Below are 22,239 nucleotides of genomic sequence, written 5' to 3'. Positions count from 1 at the left end.
AGAGTCTTAAAACGAGAGGAACCAAGAGCAAGATCCCTAAAACGAAATCCAATATGCACTTATACATACTCAGAACCCCCCCCAGCACGGATGAAATCCATAATATTATTAAAGATTTGAAGAATAAGGCCCCTACGGAAGAGTCCACAACTACTGAAATGTGGAAAATTGCAGACGCTGGAACAGTCAAGAAGCTACACGGAGTCTTTCAGAAAGTCTTGGAAACAGAAGCTATACTACAAGATCGGAAAACAGAATTAACTCATCCAACCCACAAAAAAGGAGATAAAACTGACTCCAACAACTATAGAGGAATTCCCTGCTTCCAGTGACTTACAAAATTCTTTCGAAAGCATTACAAAACAGACTAGAACGTCAACAGGATCAGTAATTAGGAAAGTACCAACGATGGCTTTGAAAAGGACGAACCCGTGAGGAACAAATTTTAAATCTGAAATTTATAATCAGGTACATGACACTGAGAATCAAAAGCACTGATATAACATTTGTAGACTTCAAAAAATCATATGATTCTATTGACAGAGAAACATCATTCAGCACCTTAAAAGAGTTTGGAGCTGACAGCAAATCAGTGGCAATAATGAAAAACACACCAACAAATACAAAATTCTAAATTAATTTGTTTGGTGGAACCTCCAAGGCTTTTGAAATCCAAACTGGTGTAGGATAAGGATAAGGGCTGACCCCAATGCTATTCAGTTGTGTACTAGAGAAGTGAATCAGGAAGTGGAAGAAAAGAACAGAAGAAGACAGGATTTAATAACTCACAATCATTGGGAGAAAAGGGTATAATCTGAGTGTTGATTTTTTGGCATTTGATGTCTTAGCTAAAACTGTGGAAAATGCAACACTGAAGATAAACTTTTTCCAGGAGATAGATTCAAAAGCAGGCCTAAGAATATCATTTGAGAAAAGCAGAGTATATGACAGGTGCGGAGGAGGCGCCGAAATACATGGAAAGAATAAAAAAAGACTACAAAATTTAAATGTCTGAGTGAAATAAAGCAGCAAATGCTTTGTACAAAGAAACTGACTTAGCAAGGGCAAGGAAAATAGAGGTGGCTTCTCAGTTAACAAGAAACCTGTGTAACAACAAATTTACTCCCATAAATGCAAAACTCCAGCACTACATCAGTGTCATTGGACAAGAATACCTAGAATGCCTTCCGTTACATACGCCCATAATATACAGTAACTAGGTGAAACGGAAAAGAAGATAATCAGGAAAATCTTGGGACCAAAATGTGACAATGATATATGGAAATTGTGGTTCAAATGGTTCAAATGGCTCTGAGCACTATGGGACTTAACATCTGAGGTCATCAGTCCCCTAGAACGTAGAACTACTTAAACCTAACTAACCTAAGGACATCACACACATCCATGCCTGAGGCAGGATTCGAACCTGTGACCGTAGCGGGCGCGCGGTTCCAGACTCAAGCGCCTAGAACCGCTCGGTCACACCGGCCGGCTATGGAAATTGTGAAGTAATAAATAAGTTTATGAAATAATGTAACGAATAATAGACACAATGTGGGAGAGAAGAGTTGTATTGTATGGACATCTAAAAAGGATAGATGATGAAAGAGTAACAAAAAGAATTTTAAACTTTTTTGACAGAAATCCAAAAATATCAATGATGTGGATCGAAGAAGTTAAAGCAGACCTGAGGGAAACAGAAGTATTCAGGAGGAAATAGGAGAACGAGAAAAGTTTAGAACAAAAGTAAAAAGTTTCAAGGGCTTCTGGAGAAAACAAAGAAAAAGATAGGTGTAATATGGAGAGATGAAAGAAGAGCAAAACGTAGGGAAAGAATCAAAAATTACTGGAAAGAAAGGAGAAAAAGAATACGTAAGTTATTTCATGTGATTCTTAGTGGGCCTAACGAATAAAAAAACGTTAACTAGACATCACATTACATCTGTGTAGACGATAGATGGGAATGAAACTACCAATAAAGAAAAATTATTACACTGCTGACCATAAAAGGTGTATCAGCAGGGAGAATAGAAAATAATGAAATTTTAGTTACTGTACGGATACGACGTACTAGAAATAATATATGATAAATTTACAGGATACGAAATTTTGGGCCGGCCGCTGTGGCCGAGCGGTTCTAGCCGCTTCAGTCCGGAACCACGTGGCTGCTACGGTCGCAGGTTCGAGTCCTGCCTCGGGCATGGATGTGTGTGATGTCCTTGGGTTAGTGAGGTTTAAGTAGTTCTAAGTTCTCGGGGACTCACGACCACAGATGTTAAGTCCTACAGTGCTCAGAGCCATTTGAACGAAATTTTGGACATAGAGCTGCCACCTCTGACAGCCAAAGTGGCTATAACACGGATAGGCATCGAATCGAACTGAGTCTTGATGACAGATGGGGCTACGTCATTCTGTGCTCCTACTCTGGCACAGAGTTCATCAAGTGTAGTGTCTACCTAGTGGTGACCTGCTGGTCTCTCGGCAACTCGTGACTAGATTCTATAACAAATCAAAAATTTCGTCGTAACCTCTTATTGAATAATTAGGCTACTATTTATACACTGAAGCAATAATATGCGATATGAATATATGCAGATAGCGGTAGTATCGTGTACACAAGGTGTGAAAGGGCAGTGGATTGGCGGAGCTGTCATTTGTACTCAGGTGACTCGTGTCACAAGATTACTGACATGATTATGGCCGCACGACGGGGATTAACAGACTTTGAAGTTGGAGATAGACGCATGGAACACTCTGTTTCGGAAATTGTTAGGTAACTTTATATTACGAGATCCACAGTGTCAAGAATGCTCCCGGAATACCAAATTTCAGGCATTAGCTCTCATCACAGACAACGCAGTGGCGGAGTGCCTTCACTTAACGATCGAGAGCAGCAGCCTAGTTTACACGACACTAGGTTGGAGGCAACTGCGCTACCAGCCACTGCGCATTTGCGCCTCGCGTTTGCGCACTAGTTGCACGAGTTAGGACGTTATGTGTATTTGTAGAGTGTATACAAACTGAAATATGACGTGGGGAACGGAGAAGCATGTTCGATTTTTTTTTTTTTTTTTTTTTTTTTTTTTTTTTTTTTTTTTTTTTGACTAAGCGACGTATCTGAGAAATCGGGTTATGGCACTTGCCGTGTTCTCCTCGAGAGTGAATGATTTTTATACGAACTTCTTAGGATTTTTTACGATCAACTGACGAAATATTACTTCCAAGGTCACTGAGCGCTCCTCTCCTTGCTCTCCTTGCTCTCCTTACGCTCTATTTTCGCTCGGTCGGTGTGTGGCAGGCGAGCGAGGGCCGCGCGGCACTGGCGTACGGCGACGGAGAGGCGGCGGTGCCGGAGGAGCTGTTCCGGCGCTACACGGACACCGACTCGCGGCCGCCCACGCCGGCGCCCACGCTGGCGAGCGCGGGGGCGCGCGGCTCTGGCCGGCGCTGCGTCACGCCCGACGCCGCCACCTCGGCCACGGCGTCGGCGGGATCGGCGGCGGCCCGCGGGCGCTCCCGCTGCGGCGCCGGCCGCACGCTGCTCGTGCTCGACCTGCGCCGGTCGCGCAGCCAGGGCGCGCTGCCGCTGCCGCCGCCCTCACCGCCCACGCCGCCCCCGCACCTGCCGCCGGCGCCCGGCTCGCTGTCCTCCGCGTCGGCGCCCGCCTCGCGCTGCTCCAAGGCCAGCTCCCGCAAGCGCCGCGGCCCCGCCCCCGCGCCCGCGGGCCGAGGCTCCGCCACGGCGCCGCCCCCTGCCGGCGAGCCGGCGCCGCTCCAAAAGGTTCGTGCCGTACACTTTCTCTCTCTTATAGTCCGCCCCCGTTAGCTGAGTGGTCGCCAGAACCTCTTGTGCCTCCAGGACACACTTCAACGGGTTGAGTTTCTTAATCTTTATGTGGCATCAAAATTGGTTCACATCGCGCAAGTTCTCCCTCTGCCAACTGCAATTGGGCGCAACCTTCAGGCGGCTTTTGGCTATTATCTCACGGCTGGTTCAATGTTTAAAGTCCGTTATGAAACACTTACCCTGCTCTCACGTCGGGCTCGTCAATGTCCGTATGCGAGCTGCAGCCTTGTACATGAGTACCGTGAGAAAACAGTGGATGGGCCAGGGTACATCTCTAACACGCAGCTTGCTTGAGGGCCTCCTACCTGCTTCCACCTCACCACCGGTGTCTGTCGGCCATATCGTGCCTCATTTGTCCCATATTTCGACCTCTTTCGTCGACTACAGTTACATACATACCAGTCTCCCAGATACACGCCCACCCAGGACAGGACTAAGGATTCTTACAGCCTGTTGCTGCGCTGTGTTCCCCGGAATGTGATGGAGACCAAACATCCCTCCATCCAGTGGCCCATAGAGTGGACTACGTCCACCAGCCCTTCCTCCCTACGAACGTCCGGGCACTGTGGTATCACATAGTCAACAGGACATTTGCCACGAAGGAGCGCCTGCACAACATTGGCTTGTCAGAATCCCCTCTTTGTCTCCTTTGCCAGCAACTGGACACTGAGGAACACCGTCTGACATGCGCCTCATCGCAAGATGTATGGCGCTTCGTGCAGCAAATCATTGCCTTCTATCTCCGGGCGCCACCAGACACAATCGAACCTCGAATGTTTCTATACCCGGAGGACAGACATTTTCCCGCCGTCAAATGTCATGCTATTACGTGGGTCAAAGGGTGGACCGTCGCTTATCTCTTTATGAGGGACCTAATTCCCGCCTCGACTTCTGGACCTATTTACGAACAGCCCATACAGCTCTCGAAAACACGCCACGTTACCGAACATTATTTGCTAACTATCTTCGAGCGGTCTTTCTTTGTTAGACCTCCACTGAGTTGGGGGGTGCCTGGCTCAGAGGGCACCTACCCCTCCTCCCCCGGCGGTGTCTGAGTTTCAGCCGCCTACGATCTATTCTATTTCTGACCTCCGCGGATGAGAGAGCGGGTCGCAGATTGCACGGATTTTATTTCTTTTTGATTTTCCTTTTCCCTTTCTTTTTCTTTAACCAGAATGTATATTTCTTTTCTCATTCGCCGATGTGTTCACATTATTTCATGATATTAGTGGATATTACAAAAACACATGCAAATAAATAAATAACAACGCCTTTCACTACTGTTGATTCCTGTGTCTCCCATTTCCCTAAGCACCACAGGCTCGGTGGTCAGCGCGGCGGAAATGCCACGCCAAGGGACCCGGATTCGATTCCCGGCTGGGGCAGGTGATTTTCTCCGCTCAGGGACTGGGTGTTGTGTTGTCCTCATCATCATTTCATCCCCATCTCCGGCGCGCAATGAGTTACAACTGGTGTGCAGTACCACATTGTACAAATACGTCTATAAAAAAAAAGCCCTGAAAATTGTTTTTGCGTTTTCTAAAAAATTAGATTATGCGTGGTTGCAACTACCTCGTAGTGATGCAACCAAGATAGTGTTCACTATCTAACGTAACAAACGACAAAGTGTTCAGATTACATGTTTACTTACATCGAATTGAGCGTCACAGAAATAAACACGAGTGTTTATTTCAGTGGGGCTTAATTCGATGTAAGCAAACACTCAATCTGAACACTTTGTCTCTTGTAGCGCGAAAGGTAGCGTGCTGAACGCCTAGTGCAGTCTTCATGAGATCGATTCTCAATTGGAAGAAAGATTTTTTAAAATTAATACTGCTGTCTTCTCAAGTTAACTTAATTTGTTATAAAGTTATGTAGCAGCTTTGAACTGAAGTGTGTTCGCAAATTCCCGTTACAAATTTCTAGGACTTGTTTTGGGGAATGAGTACGTAATATTTTGAACAGGAGCCCATGTCCAGAAAATGGTTGAAATGGCTCTGAGCACTATGGGACTTACCATCTGAGGTCATCACTCCCCTAGAACTTAGAACTACTTAAACCTAACTAACCTAAGGACATCACACACATCCATGCCCGAGGCAGGATTCGAACCTGCTACCGTAGCAGTCGCGCGGTTCGGGACTGAAGTGCCTAGAACCGCACGGCTACCACGGCCGGCCATGTCCAGAAAGGTACCGTTTCCGTTCTACAACGTTTTCAGTTTAGATGAGTAACCGTCCAACGTCTGCAGAGGGAAAGAGAGAAGTCTCAGAGTTCCTTGTCTTGCTATGCAAAAGGGTAGACAGCATGACGTGAACTACGTCAATCGGCCACTTGATGTCACTTAACATCTGCCTTGCTGCGAGACCTGTTCAACGCCTGTGCCCTCGAAGAACACTCAAGTGCCAAAGAAACTGGTATAGGTATGCGTACTCAAATACACAGATATGTAAACAGGCAGTTGTCTTGTACAGGGTGCATCATAATTAATGGACGTAAACGCATACAGTTGAAAGTACACGATACTAGAAGCAAAAAAGGCTCAGTAAACATATGGTCGAAAATGCATACCTTAAGAAATACGAGCAGGTGAGCGTTCAAGCTGATGCATGATCTGTAATGATGCGGGGCGTGTGCAGCTGGAGTGATATGGGACCCCTGATACGTCCAGATACGACTTCGATACCCTGCAGGAAATCTCTTCTACTACAAGCTCTTTGCTTTCCACATTTTGGGAAGTAGTACTATGGACCAAACCAAGAAAAAAAAGTTCAGTAAACATGTGCTCTAAAATGCATACCTTAAGAGCTATGAGAACGTGCTCATCTTCGCTACTTGGAAACACAACCCTTCTAATGAACAATTGCTCATAACTTTTAAGGTATACATTTTAGAGCAAGTGTTTACTGGACTTTCTTCTTTTGGTCAATACTACTACTTCCCAAAATGTGGAAAGCAAACAGCTTGCAGTAGAAGATATTTGCTTCACAGTATCGAAGATGAAAAATTGCTCGTAGCTCTTACGACCCTATGTTTACTGAGACCTTTTTGCTTCTAATATCGTGTACTTTTAACTGTATGCGTTTACGTTATTAATCATGATACACCCTGTGCAAGACAACTGTCTGGCGCAGTTGTTAGATCGGTTGCTGCTGCTACAATGGTAGGTTATCAAGCTTCAAGTGAGTTTGAACGTGCTGTTATAGTCGGCGCACGAGCGATGGGACAGAACTCCTCCAAGGCAGCGATGAAGTGGGCATTTTCCCGCACGATCATTTCACGAGTGTACCGTGAATATCAGGAATCCGGTAAATACCAAATCTCCGACATCGCTGCAGCAGGAAATAAATCCTGCAAGAACGGAACCAATGACTACTGAAGAGAATCGTTCAACGTGACAGCAGTGCAACTCTTCCGGAAATTGCTGAAGATTTCAATGCTGGACCATCAACAAGTGTCAGCGTGCGAACCTTTCAACAAAACACCGTTGATATGGGCTTTCGGAGCCGAAGGCCCACTCCTGTACTCTGGATGGTTTATTACACTTGACTGCTGATTACTGGAAACATGTTGCCTGATCAGACGAGTCTCGTCTCAAACTTCATCGAGCGGATGGACGTGTGCGGGTATGGAGACAACCGTATGAATCCATGGATCCTGCATGTCAGCAAGGGACTGTTCAAGCTGATGCATGCTCTGTAATGATGCTGGACGTGTTCAGCTCGAGTGATATGGGACCCCTGGTACGTCCAGATACGATTCTGAGAGGTGACACGTACCTAAGCATCCTATCTGATCACCTGCATGCAATCATGTGCATTGTGCACTTCGACGGACTTGGGGAATTCCAGCAGGACAATGCGACACCCCACACGTACAGAATTTCTACAGAGTGGCTCCAGGAACATTCTTCTGAGTTTAAACACTTCCAACGGCCATCAAACTCTCCAGACGTGAGCATTGTTGACTATATCTGGGATGCCTTGTGACGTGCTGTTCAGAAGAGAGCTCCATCCCCTCGTACTCTTACGGATTCATGGACAGCCCTCCAGGATTCATGGTGCCAGTTCCCTCCAGCACTACTTCAGACATTAGTCGAGTCCATACGATGTCGTGCTGCGACAGGTGTATCAGTTTCTTTGGCTCCTCAGTGTAGTAAAAATGGCTCGATACACGGTTTCGAGTACGCTAACATACTCTTCGCACACGGCGAAACTCGAGGCAATGCAAGAGCTATTAGTCGTCTGTATCACGAACGTTTTCCGCAACGTAGCACACCATCGCACAAACTTTCTGCCGCAGTTACGCGGCGGCTCCGAGAAACAGGTACCTTCACAGTGAGGAGGCAGGACTATGGCGCTCCACGGCAACGTCTTACGCCAGAATTTGAATAACATGTACTGCAACGCGTTGAAGAGAACCCGTCTACGAATACTCGAATAAATGCGCGTGCAATGATTGTTAATCACAGTATCATCTGGGACTTCCCGCGTGAGCGACAATTGTATCCGTACCACTTACGGAGGGTAGACGTTGTGAGTCTAGCCTATTTTCCACAACGCGTTGTATACTGCACGTTGTTCCTACACCCATCTATCGACACCTCTTTTTACACGTCTAGTTCTGTTCACAAATTAATATAAGTTCACTGTGGACTGCGTTCTGAATTCTCGAAACAACCATGTCTGGGCAGACGAAAACACTCTTGCACGATCAGAGATTTCAGCATCGGTTTGGTATCAACGTGTGGCAGTATTCTGGACGGTCATGTGATTGGGCCATACGTCCTGGTCCTGCATACTTGATCTTCCTACAAAACGCATTGGAAGGTTTCCCAATGAATATCCTACAGGAAATGGAGTTTCGGAATGATGGGGGCAGCGCCTCACTTCTCACGTCGGTTCGGAGACTTCTCAACAGACGAAGACGATGTTGTGAAAGGTGGATAGGCCGAGGTGATCCAACCGAGTGGCTGCCACAGTCGCCAGATTTGATTCGTATGGACAACTTCTTATGATATCGTATGCAAAGTTCAATTTTCGAGACACCTGTAGAGACAGAAGAACATATTCTGGCACGAGTTTTGGCCACTGTACAAGAAACTGAAGAGACCTCATCTGGGATGGAGAGTGTATACCAGAACGTGCTTCGTAGGTACTATGTCTGTAACAACGTTGATGGTCGCCACATCGAGCCGCTGATGTAATAAGTCAGTACTGCTCTGTAAGTACAGTACGCTGGGTTCTTTTTAGTTTTGGAGTTATGTAAACACGTAATGTTAAGGTATTCCTACAAACAAATGTCTAAGTGATAAATGGATGTTTCGCTATTTTTCCTTTCGAATTGTTACCTTACAGTTTTACTTCTCACACCTAGATCAGTTCCTCAGGCAGAAGTGGATGAGTTAATCATCTGAACTGTAACCTTCGCAGAACGGAAATGGTACGTTTCCGGACATGTGTTCCTATTCAAGAATATTATGTAGTCACTTCCCGCCACAAGTCCTAGGAGTTTGTAACTGGAATTTCCAAACCAGCTTTATATCATATTACATTTCAATATCTATTTTAATGTATGTTTTGTGAATAAAAACCGCTTTTTCTTGCTGCACTGTATTTTATTTCTCCCAGATGCGTTATTTATTTATTTACTTTAAGGCATCTTCAGGGGGATCTAAAATGATACAGTTTTGTTTTGATATGTGTTATTTGTAGGTTGTATTGCAATGCAGTATTTTATAATCTAGGTATAACACGTATCAAAACAAAGTTGTGTCATTCTAGATCCCACTGAAGATGCCTTAAAGAAAAAAAAAAAAAAAAAAAAAAAAAGCGAAACGTATCTGGGAGAGATAAAAGACAGTGGAGCAAGAAAAAGACGTTTTTATTTACAAAACAAATATTTTTGGATTTGCTGCAGAGGACCACCCTGTAAACAAAATTGTTATCTTTTTTCATGTATTAGCTTCATTTTACGCCTGGTCAATTTGAGATGAAACACAAGCATAGAGTTAAGAAACTATTTCATGCCTGATGTAGCTCTTATTCTGAATAATCTAAGAAGCCATTTAACAATTTTTGACCACATTATTCTCCCCAAACAAATAATTTGCTACTTTCAACTGTCTCCATTGAGCTTATTGTAATGCTATACGATTTTGACAAAGAGAAAAATTGAAAATTGCTTGGAACCTACGAGAAATATAATAAAACCACGCTATTACGATAAAGTGAAAGTTCGTCCTACTCAAGTACCTTTCAATCATAGTATTTTAGTAGAAGTTAAGTATGCAGTCGAACAACAAATAATCTACTTCAAGGTACTGCTGCGTCACCTGCGAATTTCATAGACGTAATTTTCAGATGGTGGTATTAATAACCTGAAGGAATAGAACAACTGCAATGTCTAAAGCTGTTGAAGACAAAAACGATAATGTTGTGCAGTTCCTCACGAGTATTAATACGCTGAATTTGAGAAAAGAGGTACCTGGAAAACAGTAGCAGTTCTGGCAACAACCGCAGTAGTTAACAATCACAACTATCTTCTGAATGGAAGCTTTTCTACTGTTTTATTGTGGAGGATTTAGCAAGTTGCCCTGGAAAACCTCTTCAGCATGGTGCGAGCAAATAATCCAGTTCCAGATTCCCTCCGTTTTAAGACAATTCTGCGAATTATTGCTGTGTCACAGTACTACCGCCCTCAAAATCTGGGTTGTTTCTGAGTTACGAAGATACCGAAATGCATCAACTTTCTGTAGGTTCACAAACACTCTTCACAAAATACCTTTTCGTTTTTGCTTAAGAGTTGTAAATGAGTTTCCCCTCACTAAATAACTAAACTGTTTGAGGAAAAAGTGCGGAAAAACACTAGTAACTTCAGCTAACATTCGTATAACACACCTATAGCTTCGTCCTGCTCCTTGACTGTGACGTCACCAGAGCTTCAGCCAATAACTGCGTTTTATATCACGTGGCCAAATCTTGAACTTTAATGATATTTAAGTTATAATTACAAAAAAGACGTATTATGAATAATTATAGCATTCAAACAGAATTTTCGAGCAATACTCTCACAAAATAACAGCAATCCGAACCATATTTTTAACATTGGAAAATAGCCTTCTGTGTAACTACATAATTATAACGGCACTGTGTCATAACTAATAGCGAAAACTGACACAGGTAAGTACACGACAGCAGAAACTGAAAAATTAGAGTGAATAGAGACTAGTTAAGTTAGATTAAGTAAACGAGTGGATGCTAATTCCAGAAAACAGCAAGCTAATGTTAACGCATTAAAAAAGACTACATCTGTCTTTTGGAAAGCAAATCTAAATGTATCGGGAAGGATATATCTGGGTGGTTTAATGTACTCACCACGCACAAGAGAGGAAGTTATACTGAGAATATGATGAGAGGATCTTTACTGTCTTGTTGGAGTAGAGGAGAATCAAGATAAATGAAGGTAAATGAAAAGAACTTATAGATGAACAACCTAAATGATTGCAAGAGGACCTACATGTTTTAAAAGATGAGTGTGGGAGGGAAAAGGCAGAGTGGTTGGTTGCTTTCTCAAAACAGGAAGTTGGTTGGTTTAAAAATGGGGGGAGGGGGGGAGGGACCAAAGACAGATAACCGTTAATCAAATACAGCAGTGGGTGTCGTACTATTCTACAGTGTTAAGAGGTCTTCAAAAAGGGATTGAAGAATTAAATGCCATTTCATTGCAGGGTATTTCAGAGAACAGAGAGGAAGTACAGGAGGTTGTTACAAAAGTTGATGAACTAGCTATTACTACCGTAGCACATCTGACAGCTAGTGTTCACAGACGTTCAGACAGTACAATGCCTATAACTGTTCGTGATTTAGAGGAGTATAGCAAAGAACGTACCAGTAAACACATGTCGGCAAACGAGCGCGGTTTACCACATGATCGTAATTGTGTGGTTACGAGCCACTACTGACTTTAGTACGAAATAATGCCGCAGTTAAAACAAATATATTTGAAATGTAAAGTTTTCAGTATGTCCTCATCTAATTGCGATCAAACTTGACCTACGGCCTGTTCAAGGGCATAGCCAGATTTTGTGAAAGATTGGTCAAGAGGACCTTAAAAAGGTTGAGCTTTATTCTGAAAACAAATTTTATATATATACACACGCATCAAAAAGAATTTTGCATCACTCCTGAAGAAAGACGTTGACTGTAGATATTGTATCACAGACAAGTTCCTTTGACTGTTCAGAGATGTCACTAAACCCGCCCAAACATGTAAACAACCATGCATGAGCAGCGCTTATTGGACGGAGGGGGTCCGACAGCCGATCAGTTCGTCATTCCACCAGAAGAGGTACACGGCTCGTGTTGTCTGTATTTCAATCATGCTTAGAAGGTCAATACCACGGTTCGATCGCGTCCACATTGTTACTTTGTGCCAAGAAGGGCTCACAACAAGAGAAGTTTCCAGACGTCTCAGAGTGAACCAAAGCGATGTTGTTCGGAAATGGAGGAGATACAGGAACTGTCGATGACATGCATCGCTCAGGCCGCCCACGGGCTGCTACTGCAGTGGATGACCACTGCCTACGGATTACGGTTAGGAGGAACTCTGACGGCAACGCCACGATGTTGAATAATGCTTTTCGGGCAGCCACAGGACATCGTGTTACGACTCAAAATGTGCACAATAGGCTGCTTGATTCGCAACTCCCGACGTCCATGACGAGGTCCATTTCGGAACCAATACATTATGTAGCACGGTACAGATGGGCTCAACAACATGCCGAACGGACCCTACAGGGTTGGCATACATTCTCTTCACCGATGAGTGTCGCATATGCCTTCAACCAGACAATTGTCGTAGACGTGTTTGGAGGCAACCCTGTCAGTCTGAACGCCTTAGACACACTGTCCAGCGAGTGCAACAAGGTGGAGCTTCCCTGCTGTTTTGGGATGGCATTATGTGGGGCCGACGTACGCCGCTGGTGGTCATGGAAGGCGCTGCAACTGCTGTACGATACGTGAATGCCATGCTCCGACTGATAGTGCAACCATATCGGCAGAATATTGGCGAGTCATTTGTGTTCATGGACGACAATTCGCGCCCGCATCGTGTTCATCTTGTGAATGACTTCCTTCCACTAGAGTGACCAGCATGTTCTCCAGACGTGAACCCTAACGAGCATGCCTGGGATAGATTGAAAAGGACTGTTTATGGACGATGTGGCCCACCAACCACTCAGAGATCTATGCCAAATTGCCATTGAGAACTTGGACAAGCTGGACCTACAGTGCCTTGATGAAGTTGTGGATAGTATGCCATGACGAATACAGGCATGAATTGATGCAAGAGGACGTGCTACTGGGTACTAGAGGTACTGGTGTTGCAGCATTCTGGACCACCAACTCTGAAGGTCTCGCTTTATGGTGATACAACATGCAATGTGTGGTTTTCCTGAGCAATAAAATGGTGGAAATGATGTTTATGTTGATCTCTATTCCAATTTTCTGAACAGGTTCCAGTACTCGGAACCGGGATGATGCAAAAGTTTCTGTATATATATGCGTGCATGTGTGTGTGTGCGTGCATGTGTGTGTGTGTGTGTGAGAGAGAGAGAGAGAGAGAGAGAAATACCCCAATCCGTTTTATTTGTCGATATGATAACTTCACTCTGTTGCCAAACAAATTAAAATACAGCCTTCAATACTAACAAAAATGAAATGAAGTAATCGCACGGCATTTATTGGCTAGGATATCCCCTTCGGGGCTCGGCCGCCGTATTGAAAGTCTTTTTGGTTGACGCTATTTTGGCGACTTGAGTGTCAATGATGATGAAAGACACACAACACCCAGGCCCTGCCGGGAATCGAACGCGAGCCCCTGGCGCGGTAAAGGCCGGTTCCCACTAGGGCTGCCACGCGCAAAACCGCGCGGCAGCGGCGTGGTTGTCCTGGAAACGCCGTCAGCGGCGCGGCGCGGCGCGGCGCGGCGGGGTCTGCGTCACGGTTTGACCATGTCGAACTGCTTCCGCTGCTGCGTGCCGCGCTCCAGGTCCGCGCCGCCAATCACAGAACGCGCTGAGTGTGACGTCAGATATGGAACCCCGGGCCACACGAACTTTCGCCGAACCGCTGGCGCGGCCGCGGCGGCAGCTATGAAATACTTATCATCCGATTCCAAGGAAACTATTCGGTAGAAAAATGTTACAGCCTGATATCTTCTCTCGATAAAGGACCGAATTTCTTTTTGGTTATTCGTCGTGGTTATTTGCTGTATCGCATTTATGTAAACCTTTACACCAAATTTTGATGAGTGTGCAGAGGTAAAAACGCATTGCGTGGACTTTGCGTACAGTTCATTTTAGGTAATACATTATTTCGTATCAAATTTAGTCAACATATCGAAATTGTTTTTAAAGCTGAGACCAGAACGATAGCTATCACTGTTCTCGAGATATTGAATGATATGTCGGCGGACGGGCTGTGCGGTGACTGCGTGCGGGTCGCTTCCGACGCGACCGATACTTCGTCCTGCTCATCGGAAACCATTTGGTTGCATCAACCGCAAATGTCGTAAACGGTTCAAGATATCTGAACAGTTTTTTTGCAAACGATAACTTGTAAAAACTCATTTTTTCGTCGCATGATAAATATCCAAAATCTATTTATCTACCGAGATATGAAAGCAGCTACAGTTTTTCAGAAGGGATAGGTGAATTTTTTTAAACGGCATTTAATAGCGTGTGGAATGAGAAATTAAATCGAAACTAATTTGTTGGTATGTCATAATATGTAATTTGCTAAGTATCTACAGCTACTGATTATTTCCTTTGGTAAATAACAAACTTTTTTTTTTCTTTATCTAGTGTACTTTATTGGTTCAAGACGCGTTTCGCCTTTTACTTTAAGGCATCGTCGGTAGAATCTAGAATGATTCAGTTTTGTTTTGATATGTGATACTTGCAGATTATAAAATAGTTCCCATCTTTTTTTACGCGAATAACTGATTACTTACAGTGAATCGAGTTTTTGGCGGACATCTGCGTTTCCGCTCACCTGGTCACATGCTGGAGGTTGAACTAAAACTTAGATTATGGAACATAACCACATTTTCATGTTCGCTCTTTTTTCTTCTGTCACTAGCTGTAGACATTTTACCGAAAACACTGATTTTAAGTCGTAACTACAGTGTGTTCACCTGATGTCCCTTCCTGTTTGGGTTGTTTATGTACATGTTGCCGACCTAAAGAATTATATGCTGAAAACTAATGTTTGTTTATTTCTGTTCTCCTTATATCTGTATGTGTATGTGGCTAGCCAGTGATAGTTATAGAAAGTTGAAAGTGAATGCAGTAGTTGTCAGAGTGTGGTTGAAAGATTTGGTGTTCAGCTGATTTCAGTTTTGGTTTAAATGTTTTGTGGAGGAGTGCATGGAAGAGTAAATTTACTGCTTACATTAACAGATAAAATAGTAGAATAGCATTTCAACAGATGATTATTATCAGAATACTATCGCCCAACCCCTTTGTCGTCACTCTTTGACGCCCCATAATACGTCCTGTCAACTAACCCATCTTGTAGTCAAAGTTGTGCCGTAATTTCCTCTTCCTCCTCTATTTAATTCCGTACCTCTTCTTTAGTTACACGATCCTCATATCTAATCTTCAGCATTCTTATTGATCACTACGTTTTGATAGCGCCCATTGTCTTCTTGACAGAACTGTTCATCACCCACGTTTCACTTACACACAAGGCTGCACTCCACACAAATACTGCACTCCACACAAATACCTTTGTAAAACCATACCCAATCATTAGAATTTATATTTGACGTGAACAAATTTTCTCTTTCATAGCGCTTTTCTTGCTATTGATAGTCTTCGTTTTATATCCTCTCTACTTCTGCCTTCTCAATTACTGCTTCCCTTTCAAGTCATTGAAGCCTTAGAAATGCAGTTCGGTTTCTGTACAAGTTGTAGATAATCTTGTGGCGCTGTGTTTTATCGATGACATCTCCAGAGCGTCAACGAATGTTTTAATTAAGATTGTCAAAACCTTTCTCTGAACATGCAAATGCTATAAACACAGTTTCGCAGTTCTTCAGTGTGTCTACTTAGCTAAGTGGTAGGATCAGTATTGCCTTGCGTGTTCAGACATCTCACAGGAATCTAACATTGTGCTTATGTTAGTTTGTACAACCCCTCCCCCTCTCCTCTCTACATATTCCTTCCACTTTCTAGCCTTTTCTTATTTGCTTAGTTCTGGCTTGCCAAATGAGTTCTTGACAGTTGCTTCTCCTTTGAGCAAACTTTTCTTTCTTCTTTCTCATTTTCATTCCCCTATGTTTTCCAAGTGCAAAATCGCTTTGCAGTTTTGGACTTTCTGTCAACGTCATGTTTAGACATTTCTATTTCCCATGGCCTACTTTATTTGTTGCATTTTTTTATTTTTACCCTCTTGTCAAATTTAATATGTCACGTTTTATATAACGATTTCTACTGTACTTTCTTGCCGTTCACATACTTTGCTGCATTCACCACTTCTTCTCTCAAAGATATCCATTCGTATTCTAGTGGATTCCTTCCTGTGTTTCAGTCAGTCGTTTCATTATGGTAACTTTAAGATTATCGAAAAACTGTGGGTCTTGACTTATTCAAGTTCCATTTCCTTAATTTGCTACTGTTTACTGTCTCTTTAGTTGTAAACTGCAGCTCGTAACCAATTAATTATTGTAGGTTTGCGTCTGCACCGGGAAATGTCTTTCAATTTAAAATCTGGTTTCGAAAACTTTGTTCCAAATATGTATTCTTTCATGCTTCTTAAGCAAGGGGCTGGCGATGATTACATTATGCTCTGTGCGAAATTCTATCAGGTGGCTTCCACTTTCATCCCTTCCCCCAAGCCTTTGTGTTCTTACTGTTTTCCTGTACCTGCTACCATAGCACATTTTAAATTTTTGTCTCGCTTAACTATCTGAATAATCTCTTTTGTCGTACATTGAAGCAATGTGTTAGGAGATAGTGAACAATCATGAACGGTAGTCATGAAATCTGTTTATGGTGAAATGAGAAAACATGAATAATGAAATATGTGAAAGAGTACATTGTACAGAAAATGAAAAATTGGTATGTCTTCACCCAACTTCGTCTTTCCTTCATGTAGGTGTAAGATACAGTTAATCAAACGCACCGAGCGTTTCAGTGGGTCCCTCCCCGTACCTCAGTGGCTGTCCGTCATTGGCTACCGCTAGCGTCTGCCGCTTCCAGATGGGAACGCCAATTCCGCGAGCCGCCGCGTCAAAGCGGAAAACGCTTGCCGCTACCGTTGCCGCACGACGCGCTGCCGCGCTCTAGTGGGAACCGGCCTTTAAGCGGTAGCACTACCGCTGCGCCACGGAAGCGGACACGATGCTAACAAACTCCTCTACGATGTGCAACGCACGTACTTAAAAAGTTCTCAATTAGCGAGATGACCGGCGAACTTGCTGGACGAGGTAAGGTTTGGCAAGAACGAAGACAACCGGTAGAAGCTCTCTTCGTGTGCGGGAGGGAATTTTCTAGCTGAAATTTAAGTCCAGGACAGCTTATCAAGAAGGACAACAAAAGGAAGCGTAGAATACCGTCGAGGCACCTCTGTGCTTTAAGTATGCCGCGGATGGTAACACAAGGGTTTCTGCTATGGAAAGATATGGGACCCCAGACTGTCACTGCTGGCTGTCGGGCCTTATGGCGGGCGACAGTCGAGTTGGTATCTCACGACTGTCTGGGGTTTCCCGGCACGTCTTCGCTGGTCATTCGGGCACAATTAGAAGAGTAGCTCATCACTGAAGACAGTTCTACTTCAGTCGATGAGATTCTAGGCCGACGGCGTGTCTGGAGACGCCTCGGAGAGCGGTGGAAAACCCTGTTTCCGGCCATCCAGGATTAGTGGTCTCGGTTGCCATTTCTTTCCATAGCAGAGCCCCTTGTGTTGTCATCCGCTGCATCCTTACAGCACAGCGGTACGTCGACCATATTTTACGTCCCTTTTGTTGCCCTTCGTGACGAGCCATCCTGGGCTTACATTTCAGCAAGATAATGCCCGCTCGCACACGGCGAGGTTTTCTATTGCTTGTCTTCGTGCCTGCTAAACCCTACTCTGGCCAGCAGGTTCGCCGGTTCTCACGCGAACTGAGAACTTTTGGAGTATTATGGGCAGGACGCTCCAACCAGATTGTAATTTTTACGATGTAATGCAGCGATTGGACAGAATTTGTCACGATATCCCTCAGGAGGACAACCAATAACTCTCTCTGTCAATACCAAGCCGAATAACTGCTTGTATAAGGGCCAGAGGTGGACCATCGCGTTACTGACTTGATCTATTTGCGGTCTTTCTCTTGAATAAATCATGCATTTTTTCTAAAACTGTGATAAGTTGTTTGTCTCTGTATGTACATCACGTCTACCGATTTCCTTCCCATTGGGATAATTCCTTCGTGGTGCGTAGTTTCTTTGATCTTGGAGTGTATTTTAATGTTTTAACTTGAAATGAAAATTTTTCTTTAAACTATACACTGTTGTGTCTAGACAAGACAGCCTAGACACAATGAGAGGAAGCCGAAAGGCACGCGCTAAGCTAAAGCAGGATGGCGTGAGGTCTGAAACAGGATACGTAATGAATGCTATAAAGAAAAGTACGTAGCTTCTGGAATACTTAACTTTAATCCATCCTTTTGGTACATCTGGAGATTGTGGCGATACAAGTGAGACTCTTTAGATACATGCAATGTTACTAACGGCGCCTTGCTAGGTCGTAGCCATTGACTTAGCTGAAGGCTATTCTAACTATTGGCTCGGCTAATGAGCAATGCTTCGTCCAAGTAGTCGCTAGCAACGTCGTCCGTACAACTGGGGCGAGTGCTAGTCCGTATCTCGAGACCTGCCTTGTGGTGGCGCTCGGTCTGCGATCCCTGACAGTGGCGACACGCGGGTCCGACATGTACTAGTGGACCGCGGCCGATTTAAAGCTACCACCTAGCAAGTGTGGTGTCTGGCAGTGACACCACATACACGTTCTGTAAAATCAGAGTATTCATTGAAGGTTAGATACGTCTACCAACTAAACAACCATTTGTTTTACATGAAATATGGATTTCTTAGATAATTAGTTCTTTAAAAATATTTTCGCTGTAATTGCAGTTGGTCACTAATTTTCTTAAATAACATTAAATTTGTTTTAATGCACTAATAGATACCACAGAACTTTATTTCTTAACTATGGTAAAAGTCTTACTTTCCTTTCCCTTGCAATGACATGTAAGACGTCTTCTACTGTTAAAGGAAAAGGATAGTGTGCAGACATTAAGGCTAGTCCGGTCCACCTTTCATTGCCTACTTTGCTCTGCAAGTAAGTCTTCACTCGTTTCATTGTGGAAACTGACCTCTCAGTTTCACATGTTGATGCTGGTAGCCATCGTATGTTGGACAGACGTTCTTCTTGGCACAAGCATTAGTAGTGAGGAGGGACATTTCTTGATAATACTTTTCTCACACCGTAATGAGTTCTCTGCTTCAAGTATGGTTTGCGATACTCTATTCTCAACGAAAACTTTCGAAAAAGTTACTGAAATTCTCCTCATGGCAATTAATGGGTATCATTATTTCGTTTGAAGATGAGAAATCCTTGTTTCGATGAAATTCCTTCTCCAGATTTTAAATGAGCCCGAAGTTCTGCCCTTCTATGAGACATTTCAGGAGAGGTCGTGTGGATGGTTGTCTCTTTCAGTTTGTTTCCTTACTTGTCCAGATACTGCGATAACAGATTCAAACACTTCTTTAGCTAACACTTCTTTAGCTAAGGTTGATGATTTTTCATGTATCTCTTGAAATAATGATTTCTCCTGTATTTTTCATTATCGAGTCAACTGATGATTTTCTCGTTTACTTATTTACTGTGCAGAAATAGCACTTAAAATTCATGAGTGATAGACGAATGCAAACAAATTTTAAAAATTAACATATTTACAGTGTAACATGCAACCAAACTCACATTGATTGCAGTTGTTATTAAAGGCAGCATCTCCACGCAAATTGATGTTTTTGTACACACACATCAAAAACAGTTTTGCATCACCTCGGTTCCGGGAGTACCGGAACCTGTAAAGAAAATTGGAATAGAAATCAACATAAACATCATTTCCGCCCTTTTTATTGCTCATGACAATCACACATTGCATGTTGTATCACCATACAGCTAGACCTTCAGAGGTGGTGCTGTAACACCGGTACTTCCAGTACCCAGTAGCACGTCCTCTTGAATTGATGCATGCCTGTATTCGTCGTGGCATACTATCCACTAGTTCATCAACGCACTATTGGTCCAGATTATCCCACTCCGCCGCGATGGATTAGCCGAGCGGTCTCAGACTCTGCAGTCACGGACTGTGCTGCTAGTCCCGGCGAAGGTTCGAGTCCTCCCTTGGGTATGGGTGTGTGTGTGTTTGTCCTTAGGATAATTTAGGTTAAGTAGTGTGTAAGCTTAGGGACTGATGACCTTAGCAGTTAAGTCCCACAAGATTTCACACACATTTGAATATTTTTTTGTCCCACTCCTCAACGGCGATTCGGCGTAGATCCCTCAGAGTGGTTGGTGGGTCACGTCGTCCATAAACAGCCCTTTTCAATCTATCCCAGGCATGTTCAATAGGGTTCATGTCTGGAGAACATGCTGGCCACTCTAGTCGAGCGATGACGTTATCCTGAAGGAAGTCATTAACAAGATTTGCACGATGGCGCCGCGAATTGTCGTCCAAGAGGACGACTGCCTCGCCAATATGCTGCCGATATGGTTGCACTATAGGTTGGAGGACATCATACACATATCATACAGCTGTTATGGTGCCTTCCATGACCACCAGCGGCGTACGTCGGCCCCACATAATGCCACGGCAAAACAGCAGGAACCTCCACCTTGCTGCACTCGCTGGACAGTGTGTCTATGGCGTTCAGCCTGACCGGGTTGCCTCCGAACACGTCTCCGACGATTGTCTGGTTGAAGGCATATGCGACACACATCGGCGAAGAGAACGTGATGCCAATCCTATGCGGTGCATTCGGCATGTTGTTGGGCCCATCTGTACCGCGCTGCATAGTGTAATGGACCTCGCCATGGACATCGGGAGTGAAGTTGCGCATCATGCAGCTTACTGCGCACAATTTGAGTCGTAACACGACACCCTGTGGTTGCCCGAAAAGCATTATTCAACATGGTGGCGTTGCTGTCAGGGTTCCTCCGAGCCATAATCCGCAGGTAGCGGTCATCCACTGCAGTAGTAGCCCTTGGGCAGCCTGAGTGAGTCATGTCATCGACAGTTCCTGTCTCTCTGTATCTTCTCCATGTTCGAACAACATCGCTTTGGTTCACTCCGAGACGCCTGGACACCGCCATATTGACCGTCTACACATGGTTGAACTACAGACAACATGAGCCGTGTACTTCCTTCCTGGTGGAATGAATGGAACTGATCGGCTGTCGAACCCCCTCCGTCTAATAGGCATGGTTGTTTACATCTTTGGGCGTGTTTAGTGACATCTCTGAACCGTCAAAGGGACTGTGTCTGTGATACAATATCTACAGAAAACGTCTATCTTCAGGAGTTCTGGGAACTGCGGTGATGCAATTTTTTTTTTTTTTAATGTGTGTATGTTGGTTACACTTGACAAACTCTAGTATTATTTATTTCATGTCCTAATAATAAAATACAATCGTAGTTTTTCCATGCATGTTTACACATTTTGATTCTTTGTACTTTATGTGACATACTTTACACTTTAATCCTCCATATTAATCACCTTTCTCCGCCTATAGTGCATAATTATTACGCTATTGTACATAATAGTGCATTTTGTGAGTATTGATCTATAAAATATATTTCCATATAGAAGGTTAAACCACTTTTTTTCTATTATGATTTCGGAGTTTCCACCAAGCAAAGTTATAATCTTGTTACTTGAGGGTGCTATATTTTGGCAAACAACTACGAAGCCCTCATGCTCCAATCTCTATTCATCCTCCAAGGCCAATTTACACTCATCGTAAAGTTTGTTGGGATAAACAGATCTCATATTATTCTGGTCGACAGAGAGGCTGGAACAATTTCTGGTGGCGAAAGTGCAAAGAATCTGCTATTATCCGGCCTTATATTTTCCCAGACTCCCTCATTTAAGTATGCATCTGTCATTTCTTGCAATGTAGAAAGATCATTTTGTGCATGAAAGATTTCCCGGCAAATAGACGCATGAGCCTAACTGGGGAGAATTTGGATTATTGTTTACTTATCGTATGGCTTTTAGTGTAGGGAGTCTCCAAAGAGCTATTTGGCCTGTCTTTGGTGGAGCTCTTTCCATTTACGCA

General features: G+C 43.8%; 1 protein-coding gene across 1 annotated transcript in view; it reads left to right on the top strand.

Moving 5' to 3' along the window:
* LOC126473084 (serine/arginine repetitive matrix protein 1) overlaps positions 1-22,239 on the top strand; it is a 130,005-nt gene that overhangs the window by 39,409 nt on the left and 68,357 nt on the right. Inside the window, exon 3 of the mRNA XM_050100363.1 lies at positions 3,299-3,781. Within this exon, the coding sequence (XP_049956320.1) occupies positions 3,299-3,781 (483 nt within the window). The remainder of the gene's footprint in view (positions 1-3,298; positions 3,782-22,239) is intronic.

The sequence above is a fragment of the Schistocerca serialis genome, chromosome 1, assembly GCF_023864345.2.
Source record: "Schistocerca serialis cubense isolate TAMUIC-IGC-003099 chromosome 1, iqSchSeri2.2, whole genome shotgun sequence".
Taxonomy (NCBI): domain Eukaryota; kingdom Metazoa; phylum Arthropoda; class Insecta; order Orthoptera; family Acrididae; genus Schistocerca; species Schistocerca serialis.
Note: the sequence above shows the minus strand (reverse complement) of the source record. Positions and strands in the feature narration are given on the sequence as shown.